The sequence below is a fragment of the Macaca fascicularis genome, chromosome 8 (genome assembly GCF_037993035.2).
Source record: "Macaca fascicularis isolate 582-1 chromosome 8, T2T-MFA8v1.1".
NCBI lineage: Eukaryota > Metazoa > Chordata > Mammalia > Primates > Cercopithecidae > Macaca > Macaca fascicularis.
The window spans coordinates 46,696,487-46,715,658 of record NC_088382.1 but is presented as its reverse complement, the minus strand read 5'-3'; the positions used below and the strand labels follow the sequence as shown (position 1 = coordinate 46,715,658).

General features: G+C 42.6%; 1 protein-coding gene across 31 annotated transcripts in view; it reads right to left on the bottom strand.

The window, feature by feature from the left end:
- The window catches only part of HGSNAT (heparan-alpha-glucosaminide N-acetyltransferase), a 50,456-nt gene extending 31,715 nt beyond the window's left edge, over positions 1 to 18,741 (bottom strand). For 4 of the 31 annotated variants that reach the window (XM_065519173.2, XM_065519174.2, XM_073998768.1 and 1 more), the window contains exons 1-4: positions 18,566 to 18,741; positions 12,903 to 13,018; positions 2,409 to 2,545; positions 2,076 to 2,197 (exon numbers count right to left, since the gene is read on the bottom strand). In XM_065519173.2, the coding sequence (XP_065375245.1) occupies positions 2,076 to 2,197; positions 2,409 to 2,545; positions 12,903 to 13,018; positions 18,566 to 18,683 (493 nt within the window). In that variant the 5' untranslated portion in view covers positions 18,684 to 18,741. Of the gene's footprint in view, positions 1 to 2,075; positions 2,198 to 2,408; positions 2,546 to 12,902; positions 13,019 to 13,583; positions 13,815 to 15,313; positions 15,476 to 17,991; positions 18,177 to 18,565 lie in introns of those variants that run through there. The other 27 variants (XM_065519176.2, XM_073998762.1, XM_073998770.1 and 24 more) reach the window with 13 other exon arrangements.
- Positions 18,742 to 19,172: the final 431 nt, after the last annotated feature.

The window sequence follows — 19,172 nt, the reverse complement described above, 5'->3', positions numbered from 1 at the left end:
ACTAGAGGAGACGAAGGAGATCTGAAAGCTAAATGCAGTGTGGGATCCTACATCAAATTCAGCACTGGAGAAGGATATTGAAAAGAACATTTAGAGAAATTAAAATAATCCCGATCAGTACTGTATCAATATTAAGTTCAATGTTAAGAACAATGTTAAGTTCCTGGTTTCGGTAATTGTATGTGGGATAATTATGCTGTGATTTTACAGTTCAGGGGAAGCTAGGTGAGGGATATTTGGGAACTCTTTTTGCAACACTTCTTACAAATCTAAAACTATTTCAAAACTAAAAATATCTTTGAAAGGGGCCTTTTGTTATATAACCACAATGTCATATGAAATTAACAATAACTTCCTGGCCAACACTGAAAGTGCACCTGCTGCAGTTGCCCCATAACTGGTGGATGTGCTTAGCTGGTAAAAATTCCTCTTCACCTTGTGGTTTCATCCACTCATATGGTATATGCCTGAATCACTTACTTCATTAGGGGTTGCAATATATCCTGCCCTTTTGCTGTATTTATTACCTGGAATTCTTCTCCACAGAATTTTCCCTCAACAGGGACTATTTTGTTACCCTGAATTACAGTTAAAAATGGGCAAAATAGGCCGGGCGCGGTGGCTCAAGCCTGTAATCCCAGCACTTTGGGAGGCCGAGACGGGCGGATCACGAGGTCAGGAGATCGAGACCATCCTGGCTAACACGGTGAAACCCCGTCTCTACTAAAAAAATACAAAAAACTAGCCGGGCGAGGTGGCGGGCGCCTGTAGTCCCAGCTACTCGGGAGGCTGAGGCAGGAGAATGGCGTAAACCCGGGAGGCGGAGCTTGCAGTGAGCTGAGATCCGGCCACTGCACTCCAGCCTGGGCGGCAGAGCGAGACTCCGTCTCAAAAAAAAAAAAAAAAAATGGGCAAAATAAATGCTTAAATCTCTCCTTTCAACTGAGTTTTAAATCACCCTAGTTAACATCAGATGCTCTGGTTACCTACAAAGACAAAGCATTGTTTTTGTTTTGTTTGGGAAGGCAGGCCTTGCTCATTTTAGTTTCATATGACCTCATGGTTTTTATACATTATTTTTCTTCAATTACATATATTACTCTTCTTAATGCTTAAATTGTCCTACATTGGCCCTTTCATATTGGTCCCTGCATTCTTTTGATATAACCTCACAGTCTTTAATAGCTTCCCTGTGAACAGTACTTGTTCATGCCACAGGGATTTGTCACTGCCTTTTGAAAGGCAGCACATACATTGTTACCTAATGGGGAGCGCCGAATGGCAGATTTTCTTCATCGGGGTTATTAGACAATGAACGGTCCCTCCTTAACCTAAGAGGACCTCTGGACTGTCAGCGGAAGACATACAGGAAACACTATACCCTTGCTCCTAAAACAAGGAGAGATATTTGATAGTCGATTACCCTATTTCTAGTTTCTTTCCACTGCATTAACTTTTTTGGCTTATTAATGCTTCATAATTAAACTAAAAACTATGAGAATATATTGATATATTATATAATTTTTTTTTGAGACAAGGTCTGGCTCTATCACCCAGGCTGGAGTGCAGTGGTACAATCTTCACTCATTGCAACCTCCACCTCCCAGGATCAAGTCATCCTCCCACCTCAGCCTCCCAAATAGCTGGAACTACAGGCATGCACCACCAGGCCCAGCTAATTTTTGTATTTTTTATAGAGATGGGGTTTCACCACGTCACCCAGGCTTGTCTCAAACTTGTGAGCTTGAGTGAGCTGCCTGCCTTGGCCCCCAAAGTGCTGGGATTACAAGCATGAGCCACCATGCCAGGCCAATAAATAATTTTTAATGTCACATAATTTTATTATTATATACAAATAATACAATAAACATATTATAAATATACCATATCTAAGCGGGATAAATAACCTATAATTTACATGGATTTTTTGCGGGGGAGAGATGCTCATCAATGATCTAAGATTTAGGTTTTCAATTACAGAAAGTGTCACGGACTGCTTTGCTTTACAAACAGTACTCAAAAACTGAAACCTCTGAAAATGCAAATGTGAAAATCAGCAGAGAACATATACGTACGAAGGTTACTATCAACTGGATCCTCGTTCACAGCCAGGTCACAGGCAATTTCACTAACTCCATTATGGATATTCTTTACCAAGAGAGAATAGTTTCCAAATTCTCCAAATCTGTATTCCAGTCTACAAAGATTAGGTAAAATTAACACAAGTGGTTAAATTAGAAAATAAGAAGTTGGATTTTGCTAATGTCATGAAGGCAGAATAATACATGTTCCTGGGTAGAGACCAGAAAAGATAAAGAAAAATATTGTAAAGAGAAAAAAAGCTAAATCCAAAATAGAAAAAGAAAAAATTCAGACTTCACTTAGATCACAACAAAGTAGGCACAAACCTACAAACTTCTTTCTCTTCCAAGGTGTCGTTCAGCTGCAGGATAGCTCCGTGCTGGGTGCTGACAGAGGCGGCTGCAACGCTAGGCTTCCCGGCTTTTGGACTCTGAGGAACGTTTACCAGCACCTGAAACAAGCACTGTAAATAAAAGCACAACAGGTCAACTGCCAGGGGTTTTTCAACATCTGTTGATTGTTGGAGGACACAAATATCCAACTGGAGATCCTGGCATGACTTTTCCTTCATACATGTAAAACAAACCTCTAAATTTCAATACTTTAAATTTATCTATTATTTTGTATTAAAACAATGACTGGGCTGGGTGCCGTGGCTCATGTCTGTAACCCCAGCACTTTGGGGAGGCCGAAGCAGGTGGATCAGGAGGTCAAGGAAATCAAGACCACCCTGGCCAACATAGTGAAACTCCGTCTCTACTAAAAAATACAAAAATTAGCTGGACGTGGTGGCACATGCCTGTAATCCCAGCTACTCGGGAGGCTGAGGCAGGAGAATTGCTTGAACCAGGGAGTTGGAGGTTGCAGTGAGCCGAGATCGTACTACTGCACTCCAGCGTGGCAACAGAGCAAGACTCCGTCTCAAAAAAAAAAAAAAATCACTGTGTCACTATGGAATTGTACAATCTTCACAGGTAAACTTCACAAATGAATAAGTAGAGCATACATTAAGTCTTGCATTCTGTTGTTTTATTTAATATTAAGTTTCCATGATTTTATCTAATTTGCATATTTGTAACTTAATATATGTATTATAGTCCATCAAATACTTTTGAGTATTTAGGCTGGCTTCAAAGCCTTTTAAATCTATTTATTGTTTTTGCTATATAAATTATGTGTTTTAAAAGACCTACATATCAGGTTCTTTTTACTTTTTTGTTTTGTTTTGTTTTTGTTTTGAGATGGGGTCTCACTCTGTCACCCAGGTTGGAGTGCAGTGGCATGATCTCAGCTCACTGCAACCTTCACCTCCCAGGCTCAAGCAATTCTCCCACCTCAGCCTCCCAAGAAGCTGGGACCACAGGCATGCATCACTACGCCCAGCTAATTTTTTGTACTTTTTGGTGGAGATGGGGGTTTTGCCATGTTGCCCAGGCTCATCTCAAACTCCTGAACTCAGGCAATGCACCTGCCTCAGCCTCCCAAAGTGCTGGGATTACAGGCATGAGCCACGACGCCTGGCCAAAGTTCTTATTCTTTTCAATTATTTCTCTAAGGTAAATTTCTAAGGGTAAGATTACTGGATAAAAAATAGTCATTTTAGGCCGGGTACAGTGGCTCACGCCTGTAATCCCAGCACTTTGGGAGGCCGATGCGGGTGGATCACAAGGTGAGGAGATCGAGACCACAGTGAAACCCCGTCTCTACTAAAAATACAAAAAAATTAGCCGGGCGTGGTGGCGGGTGCCTGTAGTCCCAGCTACTCAGGAGGCTGAGGCAGGAGAATGGCGCAAACCTGGGAGGCAGAGCTTGCAGTGAGCTAAGATTGCGCCACTGCACTCCAGCCTGGGCGACAGAGCGAGACTCCGTACTCCGTCTCAAAAAAAAAAAAAAAAATTGTCATTTTAATAGGTTCCTTACAAATGACCAAATATTAGTTAAATAAATCTAATTAAAGCAATATATTTATTTCTCACCAGCTTTACTAGGATTTTAGAATCATTTTTTGTTCAGTTACTATTTATATCACAGCATTAAGATTATATTTTAAAATGATCATAAATTAAATAATTCAATAATTTTGTTATTTTGTTTCCTATGGTGTGAACCATTGTTTACATACTAAGTTCCCTTGACATAATCTTAGAAAATGTCCTCATATACTATAATATTAACTTTTAAACCTCTCAAATATTTCTCCATTCTAGTGCTTTCTGTCTCATCCTGCTATGTTTTCAATTATAAATTTTAAATTTTTAATATAGCCATACTAATCTGGCTTGTTATTTCTTCCATTGCTTCATTAATTCAAAAATGTATTCTGCTGACATAGAATAGCTGAATGGATTTAAAAAAAAAAAAAAAAGACCCAACCATATGCTGCCTACAAGAGACTCCCTTCAATTGTAAGAACACACAGACTCAAAGAAAAGGGGTGGAAAAAGGTATTCTATGCAAACGGAAACAAAAAAAGGGCAAGAGTAGCTGTACTAATACGAAAGACATAGACTTTAAGCCAAAAACTGTAAAAAGAGAAAAAGGAGGCCATTAAATAAAAGGCCATATTATAAAATGATCGATACAGCAGGAAGATGTAACGGTTATAAATATATATGCACCCAACATTGGAATAACTAAATATATAAAGCAATTATTAATAGACCTAAAGGGAGCAGACAAGTCTAAACAAATTTTAAAAATCAAAATCATATCAATTATCTTTCTGACCACAATGGAATAAAACTAAAAATCAGTAAGAGGAGGAACTTTGGAAACTGTACAAATCCATGAAAATTAAACAACATATTCCTGAATAACCAAGGGGTCAACGAAAAAATTTTTTAAATTAGCTGGGCATGGTGGTGGGCACCTATAATCCCAGTTGCTCGGGAGGCTGAGGCAGGAGAATCACTTGAATCCAGGGAGTGGAGGTTGCAGTGAGTTGAGATGACGCCACCTTTCTCCAGCCTGGGTGAAAGAGCAAGACTCCGTCTCAGAAAAGAAAAAATTTAAAAAGAAATTTAAAATTTTCTTGAGAAAATGTAAAAAGAAATTTAAAACTAAAAATGTTGCTTCCATATGAAAATGGAAACACAACATTCCAAAACCTATGAAATACAGCAAAACCAGTTCTAAGTGGGAAGTTTATGGCAATAAATGCCTACATCAAAAAAGTAGATGGCCAGGCACAGTGGCTCACGCCTGTAACCCCAGCACTTTAGGAGGCCAAGGCTGGCAAATCACCTGAGGTCAGGAATTCGAGACCAGCCTGGCCAATGTGGTAAAACCTCGTCTCTACTAAAAATACAAAAGTAGCCAGGCATGGCGGTGGGTGTCTGTGATCCCAGCTACTCAGGAGGCTGAGGCAGGAGAATCACTTGAACCCAGAAGGCGGAGGCTGCAGTAAGCAGTAAGCGGAGATTACGCCATTGCACTCCAGCCTGGGCAAAAAGAGCAAAACTCCATCTCCAAAAAAAAACCAAAAGGGTACACATTGAGGAAAGCACAGTCTCTTCAATAAATGGTACTGGGAAACTGGATATTTACATGTAGAAGAAAGAAACTAGACCCCTATCTCTCATATCTTTCACAAACCAACTCAAAATGGATTAAAAGCTTAAATGTAAGACCTGCAACTATGAAACTACTATAAGTAAACATAGGGGAAACACTGCATGACATTGGTGCATAGGTAACAAAAGCAAATCTAGACAAATGGGATTAAAGTAAAAAAGCCTCTGCACAGTGAAAGAAGCAATCCACAGAATGAAGAAACAAGCTATAGAATGGGAGAAAATACTCACATACTACTCACCTGACAGGATGTATAAGGAACTCAAATACCTCAATAGCAAAAAAAATCTCATTTTTTAAATGGACAATAAATCAAAGTAGGTATTTCTCAAAAGACATATATAACTATATATATATATATCGGGGAAAAAAGGAAGATACAAAAATCCCAACAGGTACATGAAAAATGCACATCACTGATAATCAGGGAAATGTAAATCAAAACCACAATAAGATAGCACCTCAACTCAGTTATTTAGATTGGGTACAATCAAAAAGACAAAAAATAACACATGCTGGCAAGGATGTGGAGAAAGGGGTACTCTTACACACTGTTGCTGGGAATGTAAATTAGTACAGCCATTATGGGAAACAATATGAAGGTTCCTAAAAATTAAAATAAAACTACCACATCATCCAACAATCTCACTACTGGGTATAGATCCAAAAGAAAGAAAATCAGTTTGTCAAAGGGATACTTGTACTCCCATGTTTACTACAGCACTATTCATAATAGCTAAGAAATGGAATCAACCTAACTATCCATCAACTGATGAATGGACAAAGAAATGTGCTATATATTCACAGAGGAATAATATTCAGCTATAAAAAAGAATAAAATCCTCTCATTTGCAGCAACATGGATAAGCCTAATGGACATTATGTTAAGTGAAATAAGCCAGACAAAGAAAGACAAGAAAGACAAATACCACATGATCTCATTCGCATGTAAAAGCTAAAAATGTGACCTCACAGAAGTAGAAAGTAAATAGAGGTTAGTAGGGAAGAGGAGATGGGGAGGTTAGTCAACAGGTGTAAAGTCACAGTTAGAATGGGATCAGTTCTGGTGACATATGGCACAGTAGGGTGACTACAGTTAACAATAATGTAATGTATATTACAAAATAGATGAAGAGATGATTTTGAACCATCTCACCACAAAGAAATGACAAGTGTTTTGGTGATGGAAATGTTAACTACCCTAACTTGATATTACCCAACATGTACATTGGCTGGGCATGGTGGCTCACACCTGTAATCCTAGCACTCTGGGAGGATTGTAATCCTAGCACTCTGGGAGACAGGGGGATCACTTGAGCTCAGCAGTTCGAGATACTGTACCCCATAAATATGTACAATTATTGTGTCAATTAAAAAAATAAAACTTTTTAAAAATCTATTCTGCCTTTTAAAATTTTTTTCAGTTTGTGCATTTATGTTTTAACTTGAATCCTCTTGGAGTACTTGATACATGGTATACAGTAATTTTAAATACCTTTCCCCATGGTCTTAGTTATAATACTCTAGGTTCTTACACGAATTAGATTCTGCTTCTCACACTTACATTGGTCTGTTAGTCTTCATTTCTCTTTTTTGGCTACATAAACAATTATGGCCTCACAATATATCTTACCTAATACAGCAAGTCTCCACATTGCCCAATCTTCTTTTGGGCCATTTTTTTTTTTCTTTTAAGCTAGTCAAGCATGGTTGTTGGGGGAGACAATGTCAAATCAGCTTAACAATAGCCCACAATACTTGGACCAATTTGGGCCATCTTTTGATCCTCTGACTCATTTACTTTTCCATATGAATTTTGAAATTATTTATATAGACTACATAACGGATTCTATTTACAAATTAACAACAATTGTGTTAAGTATATGAATTAACTTGGGAAACACTGTCATTTTTCCTGTTTAGTCTTGATATCAATGCTTATTGGCTATCTCTCCATTTAACCTGTATTTTTCTCATTAAAATGTATCATTTTCAGCCAGATCTGTGGTTCATGCCTGTAATTCTAGCACTTTGGGAGGCCAAGGCAGGAGAATCACTTGAGGCCAGGAGTTCCAAATCAGTTTGAGCAACACAGCAAGACCCTGTCTCTACAAAAGATTTTTAAATAAAAAATTAGCTAAGTGTCATGGTCCATGCCTATAGTCCTAGCTACTTGGGAGGCTGAAGCAGAAGGATTTCTTGAGCCCAGGAGTTTGAGAGTGCAGTGAGTCATGATCACACACCACTGCACTCCAACCTGGGCTACAGAGCAAGACTCTGCCTCAAAAACAAAAAAATCATTTCTCAGCTTGTTCTTACTTCGATTCAGCTCTCAATTTCTAGCTTATGTATTTATTAATATTATTGCTTCTTTTCCTTTTTGTTTCGAAGATTACACTGTTTGCTTTCAAAAACCTTGAGATCCCTACTGAATAGCTTTGCATTTCCCCTTTTCTTTCTTGAGATAGACTCTCACTCTGTCACCCAGGCTGGAGTGCAGTGGCGTGCTCTCAGCTCACTACAACCTCCGCTTCCCAGGTTCAAGTGATTCTCCTGCCTCAGCCTCCGAGTAACTGGGACTACAAGCGCCCACCACCATGCCCAGCTAATTTCTGTATTTTTAGTAGAGACGGGGTTTCACCATGTTAGTCAGGCTGGTCTCAAACTCCTAACCTTCAAGTGATCTGCCCACCTGGGCCTCCCAAAGTGCTGGGATTACAGGTATGAACTACTGCGTCTAGCCTCCCCTTTTCTTTCCAATTAACATAAAGACCAACCTCCAAAGCTACAAGGAGGGGTGAATTGTAGCTCTGCCACCTAACAGCTAGGTAACCCAAAAAAAGTCACTTTATTTTTCTTAATTTCAGTATCTCCAGCAAATCCTCTCTCCTGCATAGAATCTCTCTATTGGAGTGTTGTAAGTTAAATGAGACAGACCTAAAACACTGAACAAGTCCTCAGGAAAACAGTAGCTGCGATTTCTATTACCATCATCTTTATTATTATGAACATTTACATGCGTTTTTTCATAGGAATTGCTTTGGCCTGATTTAAAGATTTTCTAAGAAATGCTCGTATTTATATTATAACCCTTATTAGTTTGTTTCTTTGTTGTGCAGAGGTATGAGGTAGAATATATATATAATCCCTGCTTTTTAAAATTTATTCAGTCTCTTTTGACTTAACATAGGATGAGTGTTTTGTGAAACAAATACATACAGGAATTTTTGAATTTGAATTTATCTACTTTTTTCATTTAATTTCTGCCACATATGTTACTTATGTCTATTGCCAGTAATACTGACACATGGAGAGGTCTCGCTCTGCTTCAGCTTATAGGTACTCAGTCACGAAACGCTCCCAGGGAGCTCAGGGGCAGGTTCCATTATTTTTCCAGCTTCACAGGGGAAGAGAAGCAGAGAGAAGGTAAGAACTCCCATACCCAAAGTAACACAAGTGACAGAGGTGGGATTTAAACCAGACACTCGGACTGCAGAATCCAAGCTCTTAACCACCTCACTCCCTGACATTGTTCAGCTCAGTTCACCAGCTCTATGATGAAACCTTCAAATGTTTGCCCTGATAAGAGTATCTTATCATTTGTCTCTACTATGACTTTGCTTTGTATTATTAGCTGCTACCATTATTTCTGATGTACTTTGGGGACCCACATAAATTTATTTTTATTTAGGGTGTTCATATTTTAGTATTAGTATTTACTATTTATGCAAATGCTTAACTAGCCCCTTTTATTCTAACATCTACTTCATCAAAAAGTACAAGTTTTCATTGTATTCTTTATGAGTGCAATAATATATTTTAGTTTTTAATACTTTATTTACCAATGTATGTATGTATAGCTCTTCTCTTTTCAAAAGCAATTTTAAATATTCACAATATCTTCTTTTTACGTATTTTCCACATTGTACAGTCTTGTTTCTTTTTTCTTTTTTCTTTTTTTTTTTTTTTAAAAGAGATGAGATCTTACTTTGTTGCCCAAGCTGGTCTCAAACTCCTACCTCAAGTGATCATCTCGCCTTGGCTTCCCAAAGTGCTGGGATTACAAGTGTGAACTACCTGACATGGCTCAGTCTTCTTTTTTTAGTAATATTTTAAAGATACAGAAACATTAACTGTTTACCATACTGAGAACGTCTTACTTATAAAAACTAAATGCTGGCCAGGCACGGTGGCTCACATCGGTAATCCCAGCACTTTGGGAGGCCAAAGCAGGCGGATCACAAGGTCAGGAGTTCAGGACCAGCCTGGCCAAAACGGTGAAACCCTGTCTCTACTAAAAATACAAAATTATCAGGCGCGGTGACGGGTGCCTGTAATCCCAGCTACTCGGGGGGCTGAGGCAGGAGAATCACTTGAACCCAGGAGGTGGAGGTTGCCATGAGCCGAGATCGTTCCACTGCCCTCCAGCCTGGGCGACAAAGCAAGACTCCGTCTTAAAATAAATAAATAAATAAAATAAATGGTCTTTCTACTTTAAGGAAGTAAGATAAAGAAGGAAACAGAACAGGAAATTCTTCAACTCAGCTAGTAACTGACCTCTTGGGCATATCTTCACCTTAAATATCTTAAAGATATCCTTCCATCAGCCCCAGATTTTTATTATCTGGTATACTGATATACAAAGTTATTATCATTTGCATTTTTTTACATGCTTGTGTTTCCTAAAACCTACATCTGCTTAAAATTTTTAAAATTATCATTAAAGTTCAAAATTTATGTTCAAAGTTTCTATCTAGACAAATTTTATCAGTCTCTGGTTAATCTTAAAAGGGTCATAAGTGTCTTTCCAGTTTCCAGGCTAAAATCTTTTTTACTATAATGGGATATTTTCTGCTACTATGATTAAATACAAACCCTGTGTCACTTCTTTATACATTTTCCTGACATAATTATCTCCATTCTTTTAAATAAATTGGCAATTTTTTTCTTAAAACAGTCTCATGCAGTTAATTCTTCTGTTTGTTTGTTTATTTATTTATTTATTTTAAGACAGAGTCTCACCCTGACACCCAGGCTGGAGTGCAGTGGCTCAATCTCAGCTCACTGCCACCTCTGCTTCCCGGGGTTAAACGATTCTCCTGCCTCAGCCTCCCAAGTAGCTGGGATTACAGGCACACACCACTGTGCCCAGCTAATGTTTGTATTTTTAGTAGAGATGGGGTTTCACCATGCTGGCCAGGCTGGTCTCAAACTCCTCACCTCATGATCTGCCCACCTAGGCCTCCCAAAGTGCTAGGATTATAAGAGTGAGCCACCATGCATGGTCTGTTTTCCTGTTTTTTAATTCTTTCTTTTTTTTTTTTTTTCTTGAGATGGAGTTTCACTCTTGTTGCCTAGGTTAGAGTGGGCACGATCTCGGCTCACTGCAACCTCTGCCCCCACCAGGTTCAAGTGATTCTCCAGCCTCAGCCTCCCAAGTAGCTGGGATTACAGGCACCTGTTACCATGCCCAGTTAATGTTTTGTATTTTTTAGTAGAGATGGGGTTTCATCATGTTGGCCAGGCTGGTCTTGAACTCCAGACCTCAGGTGATCCACCCTCCTTGGCCTCCCAAAGTGCTGGGATTACGGTGGTGCCCGGCCTCTTTTTTAATTCTTTAATTTGTCCATAGCATCATTGTTGTACTCCAGTGACCCTATTTGTTTTATTCTAATAATGGTCTTACTTGCCCTACACCTAACACCTTGACAACAGTCTTTTCCCTGCTCAACTTGTTTTTCTGTGGATTTTAGACCCTTATTGTCTTTAGAAGACATTTTGCCCATTCACTGAAGTATCTGATTCCTGTCACTTTTTAATTTCAGCTATTGTTGATTATTTTCAAGATTCTTTTAGGTTCTTCTTGTGGGCCAATAAATTTTTTCTTTGTCTTAAGCTACTTTTTCTTAATAGACTTTTGCTTGTTTCATATTACTTTACAGAGCTTTCAGTAGGTTTATTCAAATAGAGAAGGTATCACCTATTGCTCCATCATCTTTTCAGCTGGTGCCCACACTGGAGATTTTAAGTTTGTTTTTTAAAGCATTTACAGTAAACAGTCACCCAATATAAATTAAAATTCATCCTCTGATGGTAGGTATAATAAAGCTCTCAATTTGGCAATAAAATTTTTTTTTTTTGAGACAGAGTTTTGCTTTTGTTGCCCAGGTTAGAGTGCAACGGTGCAATCTCAGCTCACTGCAACCTCCACCTCCCGGGTTCAAGTGATTCTCCTGCCTCAGCCTCCCACGTAGCTGGTATTAGACCTCAGGTGATCCACCCGCCTCGGTCTCCCAAAGTGCTGGAATTACAGGCGTGAGCCACTGTGCCCAGTAAAAACATTTTATCATTTCAATTTTTATTTTAGATTTAGGGGCACATGTGCAGGTTTGTTACATGGGTATATTGCATGATACTAAAGTTTGGGACCTGAATGATCCTGTCTCCCAGGCAGTGAGCACAGTACCCAGTAGGTAGTTTTTCAGCCATATAGGTACTGCTCGGCTGTAGTACCCAAGTTTTTCAGTACTGCTTGGGTACTGCAGCTCAAATAGTCCCTAGTATCTCCTGTTCCCACCTTTATGTTCATGAGTACCCAATGCTTAGCTCCTCTTAGAAGTGAGAACATACAGTATTTAGCTTTCTGTTCCTGTGTTAATTCACTTAGGATATTGGCCTCCAACTGCATCCATGTTGCTACAAAGGACATGATTTTGTTCTTTTTTTATGGTTACATAGTAGAGTATTTTATTTTACATAAAAGAATAGCCTTGTCCTTAAAAGCAACAAGGTCTAGAATAGGAGTAAAACCTTCAGAGAAAACGCATTTGTTATCATCAGGGAGGCAGGGCCTCGGAATAACTGCCACTCCCTCAACTTGCACCTTCCTGCTGGCTGCCCACTCTGCTGGCCCCTGGAGAATACCCTGGTGTCCCACTCCTTCCTTCTCTGGTCCAGCAAGAGGGTTTTGCACTAGAGGGGAGGAAAATAAAACATAGTCTATCAAGGTTGTTCATCCCTGAGAACTGCTTTTTTAAAGGATGGGTAGATGAAAAGATAAAAATGGATGCTGTGCATTCCTAGGCATCCTCCTCTGACTGTATTTCTTCTGATTCTTTATATAGCTTCTTTGTTTCCTTAGGTGCAAAACTGAAATTAACTTGTGAGGGGCTTTAGATATGAAAGCATTAAGGATCATATCAAACAAGCCCCAAAGCAAACAGAACTGAGTGTGAACTGATACATACGTGATAACAGCATTCAGATTTCCAGTAGACAGTCAAGTTGGCCCCAAGAAGTTCATTATGGATGAGTAGCAAAGCCTGATCCATCTTCAGCTCTACATGTCTTTTTTTGTCTAAGTCTGGTAAAAATTAGGAAAAGTTAAAAAAAAAAAAAAAAAAGAAGGTAACCGAAAGATGTGTTAGAGACAAAGTACATTCATGTGAACAGTTGCTTCCAGTAGTGCTTCTCAAAACCCTACACTCTGGGATTTCTGTGGTCTCCCACACATTACTTTGTGTATGTGCAGATATATGTGCGTGCATGCATGTGCACACACACGCAGGTCTCCTTTTGCACAGATGTCTCTACTACAAAAGAGGATTCAGTCAACACCACTCACATCTAGTGCATCAAAGGATCGTGTGAGGAACTTATATTCATCAAGTGCTAAGATGTGACATGTACTGAATTTAGTAGTTTCCCTACAGTAATGACAATCTCATGAGCTAGGTATTTCCCCCCCCCCTTTACAGATGAATAAATTAAGCCTCTCAAGAATTACCTAACTGTCTGTGGTCACGGTTTTTCAATGAAATCACTGATATGAACCCAATTTGTATGACTCTAAAGTTCAAGCTTTCTCCCCTACCATGTTACTCAGCTGCGACTGTAGCCAGGCAGCTTGTTAGAAATGCAGAACTCACTTGAGTCAGACAGGTTAGCAAGGCCCAGGGGTGGGGTGCACGTGCCTCGAAAGTTTAAGAAGTGCTGCTTTCTATCACTTTGTTTCGGAGTTTGGAATCTCCTAATTTTCATGGCAGATCGGAGAGGGGTAAGGAGATAGTTTTAAGACAAGCCTCAGTCTGAAGGGCAGAGAAACTCACTGCTTCCTGGATTCACTCATCACACAGCTCACCAGTTCACTAGATGATGTTCTGAGGATGACAGAAAGATGACACACATTCTAAAATCATGTGTGCCAATTTGGTAGGAAAAATAGAGTGAACTGCTCTTGTCAAAAGTCAAAGCAAAGTGGTTCATTTCAACCAACTGGCCGTTTATATGATATTATATAAAAGAGAAGTTAATTTATCCTCTAAGTAAATTTACCCAAAAGAAAAAAATGGGGAACTACTTAATAACACAATGAGGAAGGTAAGAACTCGGTTCTCTATTTTGTAATGGGAAAGCTTCCTCTGGGCTCCCTAGTCACTCATTTGAATGGCAGAATCGGGAATTCTTCACATAGCCAGCTCAATCCCTCTTGCTCTGTCACCCAGGCTGGAGTGCAGTGGCGCGATCTCGGCTCACTGCAACCTCTACCACCTGGGTTCAAGCCATTCTTCTGCCTCAGCCTCCCGAGTAGCTGGGACTACAGACACGTACCACCAAACCCAGCTAATTTTTGTATTTTTAGTAGAGATGGGGTTTCACCATGTTGGCCAAGATGGTCTCGATCTCTTGACCTCGTGATCTGCCCACCTCAGCCTCCCAAAGTGCTGGGATTATAGGTGTGAGCCACTGTGTTGGGCCTCAATCCCTCATTTTTAAGTTTATCTTAATTTACCCTTATTTAGCTCTCAGTGAAGACAAGCCCTGCAGTATAAAACTCTTAATAATCCACTACAGTTTTTTGTTCTCTAGGCCAAAGAAAGCTTTCACAATCATTTTTTCTGTTCTTTGGTCTCCTGGAAAGCTTTCAATGGAAGCAAGGTTTGGGACCTGGAGTATGACATAGTGGGATAAATTCAATTTAAACTTGAATCTGAACCACAACCTGCCTCAGGTTCCTCACCAATAAATTAAGGGTCATAAGAGTATGTGCTTCATGAGACCGTTGGGAAAGCTAAACTTGACCACCTACGAAACGGTTGGCACAGAAATAAAACAAGTGCTCAACACATGGACGTTATAGTGATCCAGGCCACATCCAACCAATGCAGAGGTCAACAGAGCCTCTTCAGGATCGGAACATCCAGTTAATTTTTTTTTTTTTTTTTGAGACAGAGTCTTGCTCTGTCTCCCAGACTGGAGTGCAGTGGCCCACTGCAGCCTCAACCTCCTGGGCTCAAGCAATCTTCCCACATCAGCCTCCCAAGTAGTTGGGACTACAGGAACATGCTGGCACATCCAGCTATTTTTTTTTTTTTTTTTTTTTTGGTATTTTTTTGTAGACACAGGGTTTCACCATGTTACCTAGGCTGGTCTCAACCTCCTGGGCTCAAGTAATTCACCCACCTCGACCTCCCAAAAGTGTTAGAACTACAGGCGTGAGCCACCACACTGGCCCAAGAGTAAAATCTTTAACCAAAAACAGGCTTTTGAATAGCTTCTGATATGCTTTACAACATTTCTCTCCAATTTAGGCGTGCTGATTTCTAACGACAACTGTGATGGTTGAGATCTCCCAGATAATACAAAGAACCACACTTACCAAAGAATCACCAGGCCCCAACAGCTCTGTGAAATAGCTCCTGGTGAGTCGGGCGTGGTGGCTCACGCCTGTAATCCCAGCACTTTGAGAGGCCCAGGCGGGCGGATCATGAGGTCAGGAGATCGAGACCATCCTGGCTAACACGGTGAAACGCCCTCTCTACTAAAAAAATAAAAAAATAAAAAAAAAAAAATTAGCCAGGTGTGGTGGCAGGCGCCTGTAGTCCCAGCTACTCGGGAGGCTGAGGCAGGAGAATGGCATGAACCCGGGAGGCAGAGTTTGCAGTGAGCTGAGTTCACCCCACTGCACTCCAGCCTGGGGGACAGAGCGAGACTCTGTCTCAAAAAAAAAAAAAATAAAGAAAAAAGAAAAAGAAATAGCTCCTGGTGTCTCCATTCTGGGATGAGGCATCTGAAGGTCACCTACTATCAGCCAGGATTTAAGCTGAGGTCAGTCTAACTGTGCACCTAACCGCTAACCAGTCTCCTGAGCCTCAACAGATCCCTCCCTATCAGCCCAGCCTGATTAGCCTTTTCCATGTTTTCCTCATTTGTTAGCCTGGTGGATAGAAAATGGCACGTCCTAATTATTTTAGTTTTGAACTTGTGATTAACTAGTTTGAACATGTTTTCCAAATGTTTACCATCAGTATGTGCCTTTCATATGAATTCTTGAATTATTTATTTAACCACTTTTATTTAATCCCTGACACCTTCTGAGGTATTTGCATAACTTCTCTACATTACAGACAAAAATATTAAATCTTTTGTCAATTTGTCATCATTGTTTTAAAAGTTTTCATTTCCCTTCTTCAGTTTTAATGGCTTCCATTTTCAAATTTCTAGTCACTCTCTGTAGACTTTTTCCTACACTTGATCATGGCCAATAGACGATGAAGCCATGAGCTTTTCCTTCGTAATTTCTCCACATACCATCATCCCGTCGTAGATGGAATAACTACTGTGTGTACTCATGTTTCTCTAAGCCTCTGGTGGTGAGCGGAATAAGGTACTTGTTTTATATACTTAGATTATCCACATGAATTTTAGGCTGAAAGCTCTTCATTGTCATTGTTACTAACTATGCTATTTGGGAATGTGCAGAGGGGCTCAGTTTTCAGTGAATGTCAGAATTACCTCAGGAAGCTCTAAAAAAACAACAAAAGTTAACAATGCCCTGGCCCCATTCCAGACTAATTAAATCAGAATCTCTACCCAATCAGCATGATTTTTTAAATTTCCCACAAAAAACAACGAACCTCCCAAAGGGATTCGACTGTGCAGCGGAGGGTGAGGAACACAGCTAGGGAACCACAGCTAGAGACTGTCAGAGTAAAGCCAGCGGATTTTGACACCTTTTTTGTTTTACTTTGCATTATTTGAATGTGGTATTTTAAAATAATAACAACAGTCTGTATCACTTACAGACACGACCAAAGGACCCGATTACTAAGCCATCAAATATGACCTCGAAACTGAGCTTGATGTTCAGCTTCAAGAAAAAGCTGTCACCTTCCCACACAGCAGCTGACCTAAGAAATTCCAGGGCAATACCCACAGAGCGTTACCGACAAAAGAACAATTAATTCCTTCTCTCTCCTCTGGTCTACATCGTCTTGGTGGGCAAATAACCAAATAAAGCCACCTTCCAATAGAGCGGGGATAAATGTGCTGCTTGTGTATTACACTTTTATTTCCTTTCCAAGTATTTAATTTCTGGTCTAGCTCTCTTCTCGTGAGTTATCTTAGCTGGGCATATTTTTAAAGACATAGTCTACTTTTTTTTTTTTTTTTCAAGTACATGCTGAATTTTCAAAAAGGAAGATGATGGATGACGTTTTTAGTAGGAAAGCTGTCAGCCCAAACATGGGCTCCACGCGGCAGGAAAAGCTTGCGGTCTCAACGCGGCTTCCCTTCACTACCAGTGATTACTATTTACAAATCACCTCTACCTAAAGTAAGTGCCCTTTGATAAGCTAATACTGGTGCTAAAATGCAAAGAGCGTTCAGCGGGATCAGTCCCTGACAATTGTGATCAGGCAGATTACATAACCTCCCCGGGGTCCTTGCAATTTTAAAGGAGGGGAGGGCTGGAGATCCAGGTTGGGTGAATCAAGGAGCACACAAAATGTAATCCGCTGAGCCGCTTTTCCAAAATTCACGACGCATTTCTCCTCCAGCTTCTGCCTGGGGAGGAGGGGTCGTTTGAACTCCATACACAGACACTAAAACTTCGTATTATGACCAAGATAAGGGCGCGAAAGGGGAAAGAAAAGCAGGTGATTCCCACCGTCCCAGGTGTGGACCCTTCTACCCAAAGGGGTTTGCGGTGCTTGCCCGACCCCTCTGGGAGGGGCGTGTGCGAAGGACCTCCTAAGGCCTGGGGCTCCCCGGTCCAGGGGTCTAGATGGAGGCCTGGAATCTGTATTTGTCATTGTAGCCAGTTGTGCAATCACAGGCTGAGCTGAGCGCCTCTTAAGCCAGAGCACTGGACAGGAGCCCGGGGCCCCGGCAAAAGCGCCCAGCCCAGCCCCTCCCAGGCCGCGACCCCGACTCGGAGGCGGCGGCTTCCCAGTCACCCTGGAGGGAAAACGCGCCGAGGCGAGACGCGCGAAGGGCTCGCCCGGGACCAGGCTGCATGCAGGCCGCGCCCCCACCGCCTTCTCCGCGGTTCCTCACCCGCCGCACATCTACGCGGGTTCAACCCCAGCGCGGGGTAAAAGCGCGTCCCGGCCCCAGGCTTCCCACCCGCTGAAGCCAATGGGTCGCACGGCTCCGGCGCCACGTCCTCGGGGGCTAGGCCCTCGGGGAAGTGACCCTGCTCTAAGTCCCTGCGAACAGTGGACTGGGTGCAGGGGGAGTCCGAGCCCCCCCCGCCCCGGTCCTTGGCTGGCCCGCCTCCTGGCTGCCAGTGTGGGGAGTTCCCAGCGTCCCGATCCGAGGCCTCTGTTTAGACCGAAGGCGCCGGGACGCAGGTTCTGCAGGGGTGGGCGCCGCCTGGGCGCCCAGGTGCCACTCCGCCGCGGCCCGAACCGCCCCCTCCCCCGCCTCCGCTGGGCCCGGCCGCAGCAGCCCGAAGTCCCGCCTCCGGTCTGGGGCGTGGGACCGCGAAGTCGCAGAAACAGCCTGGGCCGTGGGGGCGGTTCCGGCCCGGCCTAGCCCTCGGCGCCGCGCACGGAGGTAGGGGCGGCGCCGCGGGAAGGGGACGCCGCGCTCGGAGCCGGCCGGGCGGCGGTAGGAGGCGTGCACTCACCTCGAGGCGGCGCGGCCTGGGCATCGCGCTCCGAAGAGCCGCCGGGGACCAGCAGTGCGGCGCTCAGCACTGACGCGGCCAGCAGCAGCACGACCAGCGCCCTGCCCGCACCGCTCATGCCCGCCGACCGCTCGGCCGCCCCTGCCTGCCCGCCGCGCCCCGCCCTGCGCTGCTCCGCCACGGACGCCCGCGCGCCCGTCATGCCCCCTCCGCTGCCGTCACCGCCGCCTGAGTCACCGCGGGAGGCGGAGGCGCCCGGGAGCCGCGGGCGGGGGAACCCAGGGGCTGGGCCGGGCCGGGCCATGCTAGGCCCTGCCCTGGGGGAGCTGGCCAAGAAAGAAGCCAACGCTCTGCGCCCCTGCATTGGGAGTGTTTGTCCTCGGGAGGAGAAACGGCCGGAAGAGAGGCCCCTGCAGGCTAGGAGCCTTCCTCCCCCGCCCCACCTTCCCCAGTCGCATTCTGCCAAACTCCCGCGCCAGCCAGCCACTCTCCGCACGGGTGTCAGAGCCTCGGTCCCTGTTTTGGAAAACGCCTCAGTAAGCAAGACTGCAGAGTCCCTGCCCCCAAGGCGTTTATTACCCAGAGGGAGAGGCACGACTTAGAAGCC